The 16,081-nt window shown below is 38.6% G+C and overlaps 1 protein-coding gene across 1 annotated transcript in view; it reads left to right on the top strand.

Annotated features, from left to right (window-relative positions):
- Positions 1 to 851: 851 nt before the first annotated feature.
- Positions 852 to 16,081, top strand: part of nedd9 (neural precursor cell expressed, developmentally down-regulated 9) — a 45,282-nt gene continuing 30,052 nt past the window's right edge. Inside the window, exon 1 of the mRNA XM_088328919.1 lies at positions 852 to 1,052. Within this exon, the coding sequence (XP_088185045.1) occupies positions 1,041 to 1,052 (12 nt within the window). The 5' untranslated portion in view covers positions 852 to 1,040. The remainder of the gene's footprint in view (positions 1,053 to 16,081) is intronic.

The following is a 16,081-nucleotide window of genomic DNA, read 5'->3' as shown; positions in this document are numbered from 1 at the left end:
GGTCAAATAATACACAATGTCCCTTCAAAGTGTGGCGGCTGTATCAATATTCTTGTTTATCTTGTTTTTTTCTCTTAAGTGTTTTAATACATGTTTATTCTGGAGTACCACGTCAAATCTCGTTGTAAACATTGTACATTACTTTGTTATTAATGACAATAAAAACAATTCTCACATCTGTTAACTTATACAAGGGGTCTCTAACGTGGTGCCCGCCAGCGTGCCCCCTAAATTTAGCTGAGGTACTGGAGAACTTGTTCTAAAAATAGATTACCGATGCTGGTTCATTGTGATTTTCTGGTAAAATATTTTTTTAATGGTTAAGTCTATTCAATCTTACTTCCAATAATTAACTTGGTAATAACACAGTAATAACATGATGATATCATAAAAATGCCTATCAAACTTCGGCTCTAACCCTGATTGTTTGGGTCTCTGGTAGCTAATGTTAACGTCATCATGGAATGCTAACAATGTAGTACATTAACAAAAGTTATCTTCAATCAAGCATTTATTTGATTGTTTTCAAACAAATGATCATTGTTTCTATTCTACAATCTACATTGCCTGTCTTGCTGTGAGTACATAGATGAGGCATTGAGTTTGATAACAATTAATAAGGGCAATTGTAATCATTATTAAAGGGAGCAATTGGTCCTGGTTGACAAGTATGAATTTTATTCTATTTCATTATTATAATCTATGCCAAACTACAGAAGCATTTTAGTTCGATTTCTAATCATGACGTCACATCAGGAAAAGGGGGAGGTGGCTTGGGTAGTGTGCTGCATCACTTGACCAATCAGTGGCCTGTATGTAAATGATACATTTCGTCACAGACCGGAGAGCGGAGACTGCTGAGGACGTCGAGCAAAGAGGCTCAATCCGAGTCTCGAAGCCAGAAAATAGGCGAGTTCCCTCCGTCTTCACGGCTCTGGATGGCGGCTTAGCCACAGAGAAGTCCCCTTTTTCTTTCTTATTAATGTGCGATAAAGCGGATATTTTTCGTCTGTTTTGGAATCTTCTAGAGGAGCGGCACAATGAAATATAAAGTAAGTGACTGTTCCCTTGTTCTGTCGTACTTTAAAGCCGGCCTTAACTTTGTCGGGAAAAATGGTTTTGATTCTAAAACAAATCAAAATATTGTCTCGTTTTCGTCATCTTGATGGTTCGTCCGGTTACTTCACGCTCGGACTGTTCTTTTTTCCCCCTGCCCAATCTGTCGCCGCTATTTCCAACAGTTATTTCAGCAATCAGGGGCGTAACTAAAGCGTTACGTGTGTAGGCTCGTCCAACTGGGCACCCCACTCTTAGATCTACATTGAATAATATGTTACTAAATATTTAAATACGAAAATGTCTTCAACATATTTCATCTTAAAATGTCATTTGGTTTTAAAAAGTCTAACACATGACAAAGCTCAAAGTTCGGAGACACGCCTTTTCCAATCATTGCTGGTGCTCTATTGCCATACTCAATTGTTTTATACATTGTTTAATTTACATTTTATTTGTTTCCTTCTGTCCATCCAAATACAAGGTTACATTGATCTCAAAACAATTGATAAATCAGAAAGACAAAACGGGCTAAGGGAAAAAAGCCAGACCTTATCTAGGTCCCGTCTCCTTGACTGTCTAAACTCTTCACAATATTATACATAATGTTTTAATATAAGCCCACAATATAGAATGATCGGAGTATGGGGAGTATATGCGACAACAAAGAATTTACAACTAGATGATTTTCAAATAACTGACAGGTTTTTTTTTATGATCAATTAATCATCCAGATAACATTTAAATAAGAAATTATCTATATATTTAAACTTAAGCTTCTCAGAATTAAATATTAGCTAATTAATTTTCTTATTTTGGTGGTAAAAGACCAATTGTGGATTAACATTACACTGATTGGTGACAGTTAAGGTTATTTTACATGTTTTTTGTTTGTTTGTTTTTCAAAATAACTTAATATCTTTCAGACTTATGTGTTTATTTTTCAGATTATTAGCTGTTTTGCGGATCTTTTTATATTATTTGACCTCTAGATGTCGCTGTATGGTGTAGTGCAAATGAGAACGCCTGGTAAAAAGCACAAGGAAGAATACGAACTATAGAAACTCAAATTGACCAAAAGGCACCTCTTTTTCTTTTTTTCCTGCCTTTTTATAGGCACCTGTAGCAGCAAGCTATCGGACAATTATGTCAGCTCCCTTTAAGTGAGGTTCATTCACTGTCTTATAAATGCTCATTTTTCAACCTACAAGAATATTATTAAAAATGCACATTTATATGATATTGAGTGTATTTTTGATTATTATTCAAACTAATGTTTGTTATCTCAAATTATTTTTTAACCATTTGGAGGCACTAAAGAGGACGCAGAATCCCTTATAAAATACTTTGTTTTTTAATGATTTTATGATTCAGCCCTGACTCCAGCAATTTGCTTTACTTTCGAAAATGATCAACAATTATTTCTTGTTTTCTGACATAGGATGGCTGATACCAGTCACAAGATTAGCCAAAAATATTTTGTATGGTTTATTAAACACATTTTTAGTTTGATATTACATGAATTGAAACAAATACGTTATCAGTTCATCCACATAATCGATGAATCTATGAAAAAAAAACATTTTAATTGATTAATACCGTAGTTGTTTTGCAGCCCTAAATGGGAGATGTCTTCAGGTTTGTTTATAAAGCTTTAAATATTCATGCAAAGTGGCTTCAGCAGTGCTACATCGACCAGCGGCGTGGTGCACTGGTAAATATGTCGTGACGCAAGAGCAAAACTGGAGATTATCAGCTGTATAAGTGAACAGTGTGTTCATTTCACCAAACACGGTCGTTTTTTAGTGCGGTCACACGCAGCACTGGTCTTCATTAGATGAGCTCAGAGGCTCGCCGCATTCTCGTCGGAACCCATCCGAAATGTCGGCGTGATTCAGAGGTTTCCAAGGACGAACGGGGGGAAGGCTGCAGTTTTGTGGGTTGTTTTCTCAAGTTGCTGTTTGTCAAGCTTCCCCTGTTGCTCAGCATCAGGCTTCTGTGTCTTTCTAGGGGGGGGTGTTGGACCAGACCAGGAGGCGTGCACATGGACTGACTCATTGGTCTGTTAAATATACATTTTAGAGCAGGCTCATGGTTTCAGCTTTTCTAAGGGGGACTTTAGATATTTATGAATCAGGGGGGGAAGAATTTCAAGACTCTTAAGTGCGTGCAGGAAGGAAGCTGACACAGTGTGCACCGTCAATAACGCAGAATCGTGTCTGCACTTTGTTTGTCTTTCTCTGCCGCCTTTCAAGATAGCGAGCCAGCCTCTGCTATTTACTTACCATGCCTTCAGTAACCAAGGGCATTTTAGTTACTCAACTACAAAGGGGACCAGACATTCATTTGAAGCTAGCGTACGTTTGAGATAAGGACTTTTATTTTAGTAACAACACACCTGCCAAAACAGTTAGATTCTGCAAGTTTGGAAAATATCTCTCTTCTGATTTTCAAGTAAAATGTTTTTTAGTGGTTGACTGTGTCTATTAACCTTACTTCCAATAATTAACCTGGTAATAACATTGGAACAACATAGTAATAACATAAGTTGTCATTTTAGTAAAGCCTCAAATCGGGTGCTCTTTGCACTAATAAGTGACAAAAAGTAGCTCTCAGCTTGAATAAGGTCATAGAACTTTGCTGTAAAGAATGTTTTGGTCTGGAGTCAATCACTAGACCAGTTGTAAAAGGCAGCATTTTAGTAAACATTTGTATCAGAAAGACTAATGTCAGCCAATCAAAGAAATAAACGTAAGTTTGGTGGTATATGAGCTTTGTTGTGCAATGGGGCAGCCTATTCTCACATTAATCTTCCGTCATAACCCAGTGTTAGTGAAACCAAAGAGCTACGGTATTTGGTCCATGATGCATCCGTGATTTTTGATTGATTGTGACTTAAATTAAATGGTAAAGAAATAACAGCTTGAAACCGGATGAATAGCTGCTGAATTAGTCTTGCCTAGATTCGATGTTACATAAGCTTTTGTAACTTTAGTCTGTTATTTTACCTTCAGTTATTTTACAATATGACAATTTATCAGTATGTTCCAGCCCATTTCTGTGGTGCCATCTGGTGGCTCTCGTGTATCAAGGAAGTGTGTTTGAGTGAGTTGCAATGCTTTGAAACCCTCTTGTGACATCTCTCAACAATTATTTAGCTGTTTGGGTTGCCGTTGTGTAAAGTTCATTGATTTTACAGCAAGGCTCTCACCTGAAGTGGGGGTTTACTGTATGCGAACATTATGTAACGCAGGCTATAAGGTTGGCATGGGGGTAGAGGAATGTGCCCCTGCTTCCATGACACATTGTGCGTCAGCCTTCTGTGTCACATTTCTTTCAGGTCAGCTGCCTTGTTTAAAGTTGTTAAATAACCACAGAGGTTACGCTCTCAAATCTTCATGTTTGTGTTTGATCTTAGTACCATTGAATGATTTACCGCTATATTAAGTAGCGGAGGGGGTCGTGTTTCAGTCGGAGTTTATCCCCGGCGCCTAGTCACTTGTTGTCTGTCAGAGAGGCTTTTGAGCAGGTGCTCAGGTGCGAGAGAGAGGTTATTTCTTCTATTGGTCTCCTAATTCGTATAATCTCATCTGTGGGACTATACGCACGCTCTTCGATCTCCCGTAGCATCGGTGAGGTCCAACAATTTCAATGGAGCATGGCCCCTGCGGTGCTCCCAAAAGTTCAGACTGTTTTATGGGGGGGAAAAAAATTCCACTAACGCTTTTAGTATTAATGTCACAGTTACTGAAAATGCTTCACAACCTCCGTGGTTAGGTGTCCAAAATGTGTGTCTTTCTCCTTCTGATTCTTTTTTTAATGAGTTCAGCTTCCAGGCACCGGTCCAAGCGTAAAGGGAGCTGGAGGAGGGCAAAGCTGACATTGTTCTGAGTGGGAGGAGAATCCCTGATGCTGAAAGGGGCTGCAGAAAACGAAAAGCAGAGGAAGTTGTGGGGGGCGACAAAAGGGCAAAGTTAGATTTGTTTGGTGATTGGGGGGAGGGGGATGGGAAGAGAGAGGTAGAGGGCCTCCCTGTGAAAATGAGAACATTCCAGGGTGTCTCGCTTAGGGAATGTCATCAAGGGGATGCGCAGAATTGTTTCAAGGTGGCCCTCAAGGTTGTTAATGAGTCTGGTAAAGGGTGCGAATAGTCAAGCCCCCAGTTGCATTATGTGGCAAGAGTCCTTCGACAAGAAACACTCTAATTCCCATTGGAGTAGGATTCCTTAGACTGCAACCATCCAACCCTTTGTACCCGAGGCCAATCAGCCAACTTTCAACATAACAAAAATATACACAGGCAGATGATATTGTTAATTCAAGGACAGCACAAATAGCCCCCATCAGTCTTCTGAAGAATGTCAACTATTTTGTAGGGTCACCTCTCAAGATTGTGAGCCCTTTGTCGGTATGCTCTGACCCCAGAGGCTGTTAAACCTTGTGGTAGCAAGCTGGGCAGCTGAGAAAAGTTATTCATGCCAGCGCAAATGTTAGTTCATATCAGAGCATTCCACATTTCACATACACAAATGGTTATCGTGAGATTCTGTCTCAAGTTAAAATAAATTTCACCAAGATGGTTCTTTCTTTTGAGAAATTAAAGAAAAGTGTCTTACAAGATTATTTCAAAGATCAGCATGGTTTGGGGGCAGGTTTATTATTGCAACATCTCTGCCTACCGTGAAATTGTAAGGACAGTCGAGTGAATTTCCATATCATTAAAATTTCCTATGTGTAAAACCTTCCAATGTGGCCCTTCAGAGATACCATGAATATGATATTGGCTCATGCCCCCTTGAGGGATTAGTTGGTCCCCAGAGCATACCAAGATGCACCCATGTCGCATTTGACCTTGGCAGGAAGCAAGAAAGTAAATCACTTCATCGTTTGCCAATAATATTGCCTTGAGTCTTGCCAAAAGGATTGTGATTGTGTTTTTTAAGGCATTTGTTTGTTTAAATTCTCTTTTGCCGAGCAGAGTTCTGTGTTTGGTACTAAAGAAAACCCATAAAGTTGGCAGAAACCCAGTGATAGACAAATTCGCTGCCTGCTGCTTCACACAATTCAGAGTCAGAGGAAGTCTTGGAATAAAACACAAGGCGACTATACCCAAGATGCTCACGGGACTCCTGCAGATTTGTGTAAATAGATGTGCCTCACACACCTCATCATAGCACGTGTTTCAAAAGACAGCACAAGATGAGAAAACGGTAAGACCGCCAAATTGCAAGTTGCCTTGTTCGTTATAATTTCTGAAGGGGACTAAAAAGTTGCGCGGGATGAAAAAAAACAATAACATTACAGGGTAATGTCAACATAATGTATAACAGTAAATAAATAGCATTGGTAACGGTTGAGGGGGGTGCATCCCTTCTAACGAAGATGTTTCTCAATAACTTTGTGAGACTTAAAATGTCAAGTGTTGCACTGTCATCCTGCCCACATTCATCATATTTTACTTAAACATCTAGAAGTGACTTTATGCATTGTAAAACTAATGACATCAGTCTAGTGTAAACGGTCAATATTTAAATCATCACTGTTTTTACGAGTGTTTAAATACTATTCTATCTATCTATCTATCTATCTATCTATCTATCTATCTATCTACCTTGGTCATATTCCTCAAGAGGGGTGACCGACAGCAAGACAAACACATACAATAACAAAGAAAATAAAAGGGGAAAAAAACAAATAGCAAAAAAACACACAAATTTTTTTTGGACCATGGCCAACCGAATTGCCCAAACACCCAAACAAGTTAGGCACCTCGGCACCTAAGTTGGTCATGCTTTTGTCCCTCCAGATGAAAAGGGACACCAGAAAGCGGCCATGTCACTATATCCTGGAGAAACATCTGTTTCAGGGAATCATCATGTTTCCACCTCAGTGAATTTTGATTTCACCTGGGATTTCATTTCCTGAGTCCGCATGTATTTTTTCCGCTTCACTGTGGCTCGAGGTATATTAAATCTAACCTTCCCTTCTGGACTTTAACATCATTGGTCATATAGTTAGGCATATCTGACGGTAAATACAGCGCTAAGTGATTTGCTGTCCTTAGTCGGTTAGTGAAATGAGAAAATTAAGATCATTTGACAAGGTTATTAACCGGAGTTTGACCGTAATAGCTTATAGGTAGTCAGTCATCAGAAGGAAAAAATGAGCTATTGATTTTTCCTGACCATTTCAAGCAAATCATACGCTCTCTAACTATTTTGAAATTAATTATATATTGGTACATATAGCTTGGTAAATAAAGTTTAATTTTACATGCAAGGACACAGTTGAACATTGTCTCTCATACCAAGAACCTGCTGTATAATTTTACTCAAACAAAGCCATTGACAGAGGCTACAAATAGGCTATAATCGGGGGGTAAACCTTCCTGTAAGAAGAAAAGTTCAAATGAAGAAAAATTACCACGTATGCTTTGCCACTTCCCACGAGCTTTTCCTACCCAGAACCCTTCACACGCCCCATTTATTTGAACTGGCTCTCACCCGCAGCAGGCCTTTCACTCTGAGGAACGACTGGTAAAAGTCATCAGGTCCTCATTATCGTCATTATCATAATTATTTTCTAAATATAGCCACGTGGAACCAGGCCACACAAGTGCGCTGCTTTTCTCATTCGACAAAGTTACAGTGGTGGATTCTCGCACCTTGGGTAAAGCACTATTTGGGTGTGAGGGGGCAGTTTGTTGACTGTGATTTTCAGCATTTATGAGCTTATATAGTCAAAGCCCTGTTCATTACCCACCCTAAAAAGTCTAAACTTCTGAGTTTTCTCATGGCCAGTAGAGGTGGGGCCCTTTTAACTGGCAGCAGTGTTACATAAGGCAGATTTTATTTTGGGACCGGTCAGCACCGGTAAGTGAGGGGAGGTTTACACAGTCTGCGTCAAGGCCAGACACCAATGGAAAAAGCCTGCGTGAGTCATTGATGTCTGCATACGTAGAAACTGGGATCAAGGGGGCGCCCGGGAGGGTCACACAGCTGGATCTTTAGGTTGTACACTGTGATCCAGGTGCAGAGCCAGACAGTTACGCTCTGCGCTATTGCATGCCTTGGGCTCATGAAAACATGCAAGGTCTTTAAACAAGGCACTGATGGGGAGAAGAAAGCCTGGCAAGGGAAAACAAAAATTCCTTTTTTACGTCTTTTTCTTGGCATGGCGATTGAGCTGAGAAACTAGAGATCCAGATTCCATTTTTTAAAGACAGGGTAAGATGGATCATTTAACCCGAATGTTGCAGTATTGCTACATTTGCCATAGGACCAAGATTTAAAGAAGGATCAAGTCAGTTTGTAGAACACTACATGAAAAGCGTCATACTTAAAATAATCACAGGTAGCAAATCCAGATCCAGACAATAAAAACTCTGCCACTGTTTGCCTTTAGCCACATGTGGTTGTAGTCAACCAGAAGGTAAACGTTTAAACGTTGGTCAAGTAGAAGCCCCTTTAGCTAAAGTCAAACTTAGTTTCCAAGAATAATATGTTATATGTGCCACTGCAATGCATTTTGGTTTGTTTTTAGACTATAACTTAAGAAAGTTCAATTTGTTTTTATAGTTTTCTGGAAGCTAAGAGTCAGTGTTGCGGGACGATGACATGGACTACGTTTACATATAGGCAATAATCTGATTGGAACCTAAATACTGATTTTTGAGCAATCCGAATGAATCGTTTACATGCCAGAGGAATAACAAGTATCCCCTTATACATGGCGTTTGCAAGTCATTAACGTTTGTCAGCACACAAAGGATGATTTTATCCATGTTACTCACCAAATTCAACAAAGTACTATGTTTGTTTCCTCCACACTCCAAAAATTAGCTCTTAGGCTGTGCCTCGTGTGTTCACAAGATGGGCTCGTATGTGATGGACTTACACCATATCTTGATGGATCCAACTGTTACATTTTAGAATAGAATAGAATAGAATATACCTTTATTGTCATTGTTACAAAATGGGTTAACATATTGTGACAACGAAATTGGGCATGACACTCCAGTTTTACACATTCACAGTGAGGTATGAGCCAAGAAGATAAAGGAACAGAGAAGATAAGGTTATAAAACAAGGGGGATAAGGCTATAGTTATAATTTACATGGTATTTACTCAAGAAATGTCGGCATGTGGGATGTTACATACAGTGTTATCGTAATATCGTTGGTATCGTAAGGGTTGTGCAATATTGCATTTGGTGCAAAAGTCATCATAGTGCAAAAAACATAGTCAGCATATGCATTGGTGCAAACATAGACATCATAGTGCAGAAAAAATAAATGGTCAAACATTGTGCAAGGTGAGCAGTAAACGTAGTGCAGTCGACATGTGCAAGAACATAGACATGAGTACCATTATATTGTATAATATTATATTATATTTTGCTGCATTTTCGCTGTGGGAGCAGAAAAAAAAATTGAAATATCCTGAAAAAAACCAATACACATTAAAATCCACGTATACACATTAAGCTTTTTAAGCGAGTAAATCTGAGTTTATCATTCGTCTCTGTACGACAAGTCCTACAGTGCTTTGGGGCATTCAGTATTTCAGATGAGGGAAACCGTGTGCATTACTGGAATGCGTATACATGCACGAGTAATCAAAACATGAAAGGACTAAATACTGCAATCAGAATGTTTGCAGTAGGACTATGACCTTCATGGAATTATTTTGCACGTTTCCATGGTTTTACATCATCGGAATACTGACATAAGTCCTTGGACCCAGCTCACTATTATTAACGATTATTATGCTTTCTGAGATTGAGCTGTGATTGGTCAATAGCTGAAGATTTATTTGTTGTGTATTTTTTATGTAAGTTTTAGCTCTCTGTTACTCACCAAATGAAAAAGTGTCATAGTCGAGTTGTTTTTTTTTAATTCTTGGAAACCCAAAACACATCATGCATAATTTTCTTGATGGAGCAGTAGCCCGTCTCGCCCCGTCACTGACCTCTAAACGATAACTTCCTGGAAGCGCACACTCATAGGTGGGGGCCTTTTTTTCCCTAACCATCCCTCCACACTCACCCGCCACAAAACGGCAAACACGTGTGTTTACAGCATGATCAATGGCAAAGAGCGTCTCCGTGTCATGACTAAAGCGTGTTTATGTCAGCGATGCAAGGCCTTAATAGTCAGTTTTATCTGCTCACATTACGGCTGTGTCCACACAAGTCAAGCAAACAAACACCGAGGAGAGAGCTGCGTGTTCCCGCCCTGTTTCACATCAAAAAGACATGTGGGACGATTATTTTCAACAAACAACCTGTTTATGCAAATGTTTACGGCTCTTTTATTACATTTCCCAATTGGGTCGCACCGATTTGCATTTATGTTTTTATATGGGGCCTTAAATCTAATCCAAATTGACATTTCCTGGCTGAAGGTGCAGTAGCAAACTGTCATCATTCATGGGAAGCACCCACTGGAGGAAGTGAGTAAGATCTACCACAACAGCTCATGAATTTATTTTTTTCCCAAGGACTGATAGACTATCAAATTGATCTGAAGCCATAAAATGTTATCATTTTACAAAAGCAATAATGCTAAAGTCATTTGTAATAAAACCTGAATCATTTCATCCGAAATCATTTTGTTTATATATATATAAAAAAAATCAAGTGCAATGGCCAACAGTTCAAGAAGTAAAACTAATTGTTGAGCAGATTTTATCCCCAAACTGTAAGCTTGAGTAAACAATGAGATGGGAAAACACAAACTGTCAATAGTTATTCTTTCACCCATTTAAATTCATTTAAGATGACTTGAATACATGTTTCAAAAGCAGTATTAAGTCTAAGTGTATGTTAAAAAAACGAATGTAAATAGATTCATAATTCATCAATTCTTTCATGCACCTCTAGAAGGCTCATTTAACCCCAAAGAACCTTTTTTTAGACTGGGAGAGAGTGTACTGTCTCATCCACTGCAGTGGGTGGCAGTGGCAGCATCATTCAAAGTATGCTCACAGTATTACTGCAAAAAGGAACTAAATATGTTCTACATATAATGCTATTTATAACTATGTTGAACAGTATGGGACGGGGATAATAATTTCCCCCTCTGATCATTTTGTATTACTTGTTCTGTTTTTCAGATTATTGATTTTGACATGACTGTTTAGTATTGAATCAGGGTTCCCACGGATCATTAAAAAGTCTTAAAAGGGATGGAATTCATTATTCTAACAGTAAGGCCTTATTTGGTATCAAAAGGTCTCAAATCCAATTTTTGAAAGTCTTAAAAAATGTAAACACATCAATAAGATTTTTATTTGTTTGAACTAAAAAGATTTAGTAACCTTTATCAATTGTTTTTTGTTTTTTTTAAATAATTCATTTACTTTGGTGGCAACATTGCCGTAACCACAATACCGGAACTATCGAAACGGTGATGTGCTTTCAGACAGGCCTTTCAGAGCAGACGCATGTCTTAGGTTTACCCACAATGATCTTAGCAACTCAGGGCCGAGGCGTTTACTTTGGGTCATGAAAAAGGTCAATTTTACGAGAAGTGACAATCCGCCGAACATTTTTTGCCAATGCTTAGAGCTGTGCCATGTATACCTGGCATGATGTATTTTCTGCAAGAAATCCTTTGCTGACTTGGTCTTAAATTTGATTTCAAAAGGTATTGAAGAAGTCTTAAAAAGTATTGAATTGAACTTGCCTTAAGCTGTAGGAACCCTGTGAATATGTTTTCAAGCTACATACTTTTTATTTGATAACAAGAGCATTTTACATTTTCCTTGTCAATTTTTTGGGGAAAAAAAAATCATGGAAGTCAATGCCTTATAGCGACATGCTTTAATTATTCCGTTATGACTCAAACGTAAAATAAACAAACTGTCATCATCATTTTCCATTTAAAACTATCTTGTGATAAGCATGAGGATTAAGTTAAGTTGCTTTCTTTCAGCTATTGAACGGGCTTTGTGGCTGATGTCAACAAGCTGCCGAGTTGATGCATGCATTAATCTGCTCCGGGGCCTGCGATGTGATTAGGTTTGCATAAATATATTGAAAAAATGTACTCCGCCTTTCAAAGCCCACCGTCACGTGGGACACACTCTGTCTCCGACCCTGAAAAGGAGAATTAATTGTGTTGCAGACCTGATTAGATATTCAGAGTGGCTTAAATTTTGAAAGCATTTATGTGGAAAGGCTTCAAAAATGTTTTGTCTTGGATGAGATTATTGTTTTGTGACAAGAGTGCTTAATGTGGGTTACGTGGGGGCTTCATACAAGATTTAATTTTATATGAGAACATTCATTTAGATTGTAATTAACAGAGACAAAGGAGCGGGACAAAGGAGTCTTCTGCTGTTAAAAGTGAGATATCACCACCGCACAAGCTGAGCTTTAAACATTTGAGCGCAAGTTCCGTGAACAGAAATGAGCTTTTCGCTTTCCTCATTTCCTCATGGATGATTCTGCCAGGCCACATCAAATTATTGGAACTGGCCAACAGTCGCATCACATCCTATTGGATCAGCGACCCCCAAGGTCGCAATCGAATGCTCCGCGGGTGCACCTAGCGGGTAGCCGGAGAGGGGGGTGGTACTTTTGCGGGTGTGTCGAGTGTTACTGGCTAATGTTGCTGACAGCGCGCTTAGACAATAGCCAAAGCGGCCACAACAACACAGTGAGAGATAACGGCGTTAACAAGAAGGGAGATTTTCACATGGGAACCAGCCAAGGAGTGAACCCCATGGCTGAAAAAAACCTCAACGATAGCTACCTGGTTCCCACATGCAGGGTAGCGTACAATAAAGATTGATAACAAGCTAGGCAGTATTTTATCTGGTACAATGTAATGACTTAATGGCTATAGCAAAGAGTTGTAAACAACAGTGTAGCAAAGTAACTCATTGCCAGGTCAGGCATGTCATTCTAAACTCAAGGGCCAAGTCCCTATTCTGTAACATTTACCACAGGATTGGACAATAGATGGTTCTTTAATGGGGCTGCACAATTTGGGGGGAAAAAACTAATTGCGATTTTTCAGACTAGTATTGCAATTTTAATGTGATTTTTAAATGTTAAAAGACAAGTGCATTTTCTGTGCAATGTTTGTTTTTTTGTGAGTACTTAACCATGTTGTTCTCAGGTCAAAATTTTCAGCCACTGTGTTGTTAAAAACCCAGTAAAAATCTCCTTGAATTATATTTTATGTAACGTTAAATGTTATGACTTTTCAAGGATTGGTCAGAAAAATAAATAGTTTTTTTTCACATTTCCATGTAAGCTTTACAAAAAAAGTACAAAAACAGTCCTTAAAACGAATACAACACAATGGTTAATCATATTGACATAATTTAAACCTAAAGAGTATTTGAATTCGAGACGAAAATAACGTGCGCAAGGCAATCCGTGATTCATTTTTACGCACTACTATTATCGACAAGTGTGCACAATCATTGATTTGACTTCTGGAAAGAGAAGACAATCATTTGCAAATATTTTACAATTGAGAAAAAATTGGCTTTAGTAAAATACAAATTTGCAAATGTTTTTGTGTAGTAAAGTAGTCGTCTCCAAATGGCCACTTTAGGCAATGCCTCCTACCTTTAGAAAAATGTGTAAAATGTAATGTTTAGTAAGCTATGGTCTCACCTGTTTTCCAGCTAAGATGGCCGTGCTACACTCATCTGCAGGCATTTAACTGCAAAAGAAAATTCAGGCGGTACTAAAAACCTAGTTCTGTGTGTTCCAAATCAGATTAGATAGATAGATAGATAGATAGATAGATACTTTGTTCATCCCCGAAGGGAAATTCACAGTGTAGCTTTTTGTAGTGACGATTTCAGTTTGGGACAAAACTTGAGAGTCTTACCTTTCAAAAGAGACTCTCCATATTCTCCAAATGGTTCAAGAAAAACATTCAATTTACTCTGGGTACGTCTTGGATTGGGATTTTAGGCGAATTGTACAGAAACGTTAAGGGGTTAATTATGCAGCCATAGTTCTTAATCACGTGATCTACTTTGCATCAGAGGAACCTGAGTAGTGACGACCATGTTAGATGAGTATGTGTATGATTACATTGTTGTTTGTTCTATGAACTTTCCATGCTAAATTACGACGATTAATGTTCACAAACTGTTATGTTCTGTAGCTTTTGTACTCGTGTGTTTTTGTGGAACAATCCTCTTCGATGTCTGTAAGATATAATTTAAGGCAGATAGTTTGCCTGTTGAATAAAAATTCAGTAAAAAGTTAAGAAGTTCAGCGCTATAGAACTACAATAGTTAAATAAGCATTCGTGTTTTTGACTTATGCGAAGAGAATTGGAGATTAATATGGATAGTTGCTAACTAGCCTCAGGAAAAGACCAATTGCAGTTTATATTACAACTGGCACTTGAAAGGAAAAACAAAGATTTGGCCTGACAAGTTTAATTAGTTACTTGTTAACCCAAAAGACAGTCAACAGTAAGACTAAGTTTATCATTCATTCTAAAATGATGATTTTGTGTTCCTGATCACCTAGCGTTTACGAAATGTTCTGGACAGACTCTCAATTACGGATATGATTTGGGTGTTAGGTCTGCTTTACTGAACCTTGATAACCACGTTCGTTTCCAATTTCTTATTCTTCTCGCCCTGAGAGGTAACTCTAGCAGGGAGATGAAAAAACAACGCCATACACCTTCCACTTTTATTTGACCCGCCAATAACAGTGTAGACCCATGATAACATCAAACCGTGTCTGTTAAACTGGCCGACAGTCTATATACAGGAGTCTCCACACTAAAACTATCTAAAAGACTTATTATCCGGTATTTTTTTTTTTTCAATCACAGAAGATTTAATAAGTTTCCAAGACGTAACCCCGACCTTGTTCACTCACGCGAGTGCAGCATGGCTAGCGCTAGGACTATATACATTTGGTTTGTGGAAGACTACATTTATCACATACTAGCTCCAACGCAGGCGCTTATTTGAGCAGCTGCCTTCACACGGAACCCGGTTGTAAGCTAAATACTAAGTCAAATCAGCTTTTTTGACTCTTAATCTTATGTAATTATACAATAATAGATACATGATTAGCAAAGCATTGGGTATTGGCTGCAGATGTTATTGTATGACAGCAGCATTTGGGAAATTTCTACTAAGTTTGGTATTTTATATTCATCTCAAAAGAAAAGAGTTATACATGCTAGAATTTGATCAAATAAAATCTATTATTTCAAATTTTCAGTGTGTTATTTACTGTAGAATGACCTTTTAGGGGAAACCCAAGCGTACTGTATTTTGTTGACTATAATGTTGCATTTCACAAAAATAAGAAAATCCAGTGGGAGTGAATTATTCCCTAAGGGCAACAATACTAATGCAGTGATCAATTTTCAAAGATAAAAGGATTGTCATTAGCTATGTGTTCACGGCATAAGCCGAATTAGAGCCTTGGGACAACCCTCTTTATCAATTATTTAATCAATAAGTGGATTGGTAAGACCTCTTAGTCCCGCTGGAATTAGTTTTTATTGACATTTTGAACCATTTCATTTGGGGCAGCAATTTTGGTAGAAGGCTTTAGAAATCTGACACCATAAAAAAACTGAAGGTGTAAAAGGTCTCCAATATTTTCACCCGTATGGGGTAGGTTGTCATTGCTTGTTTATGTAATTAACAGTACAGAGTACTGTATTTGTCCATGTTCCAGTGCTAAGTTGAGTCTTTCCAGCCATAAACCACCCCCAAAAAGGGATAATGGTGCATTTAATGCGGCAATTAGCCGCAAATGCCGGCCTTAAACACCGCAATGGCACACTCCGGGGCATCTGCTATCGCCAAAATCTGCCTGTTAGTCTCATTACACCTCAACCCCCGCTGGCCGGAACACGCAAGTGTGTCCTGGAGCGAGAAGCCAAGCTGAGAAAATCCCGTCAAGTTCAGATTTGTTTGAAAGACATCTGGCGCCGAGCCGCGGGCTAATGCCATCTGCATGGTCATTTGAAGCGGGGATTTAAGTTCACTGACATGTCAGAGTGAATGTTAACAC

Source organism: Urocampus carinirostris, chromosome 2, assembly GCF_059441175.1.
Source record: "Urocampus carinirostris isolate Australia breed hairy pipefish chromosome 2, RoL_Ucar_1.0, whole genome shotgun sequence".
Taxonomy (NCBI): domain Eukaryota; kingdom Metazoa; phylum Chordata; class Actinopteri; order Syngnathiformes; family Syngnathidae; genus Urocampus; species Urocampus carinirostris.
Note: the sequence above shows the minus strand (reverse complement) of the source record. Positions and strands in the feature narration are given on the sequence as shown.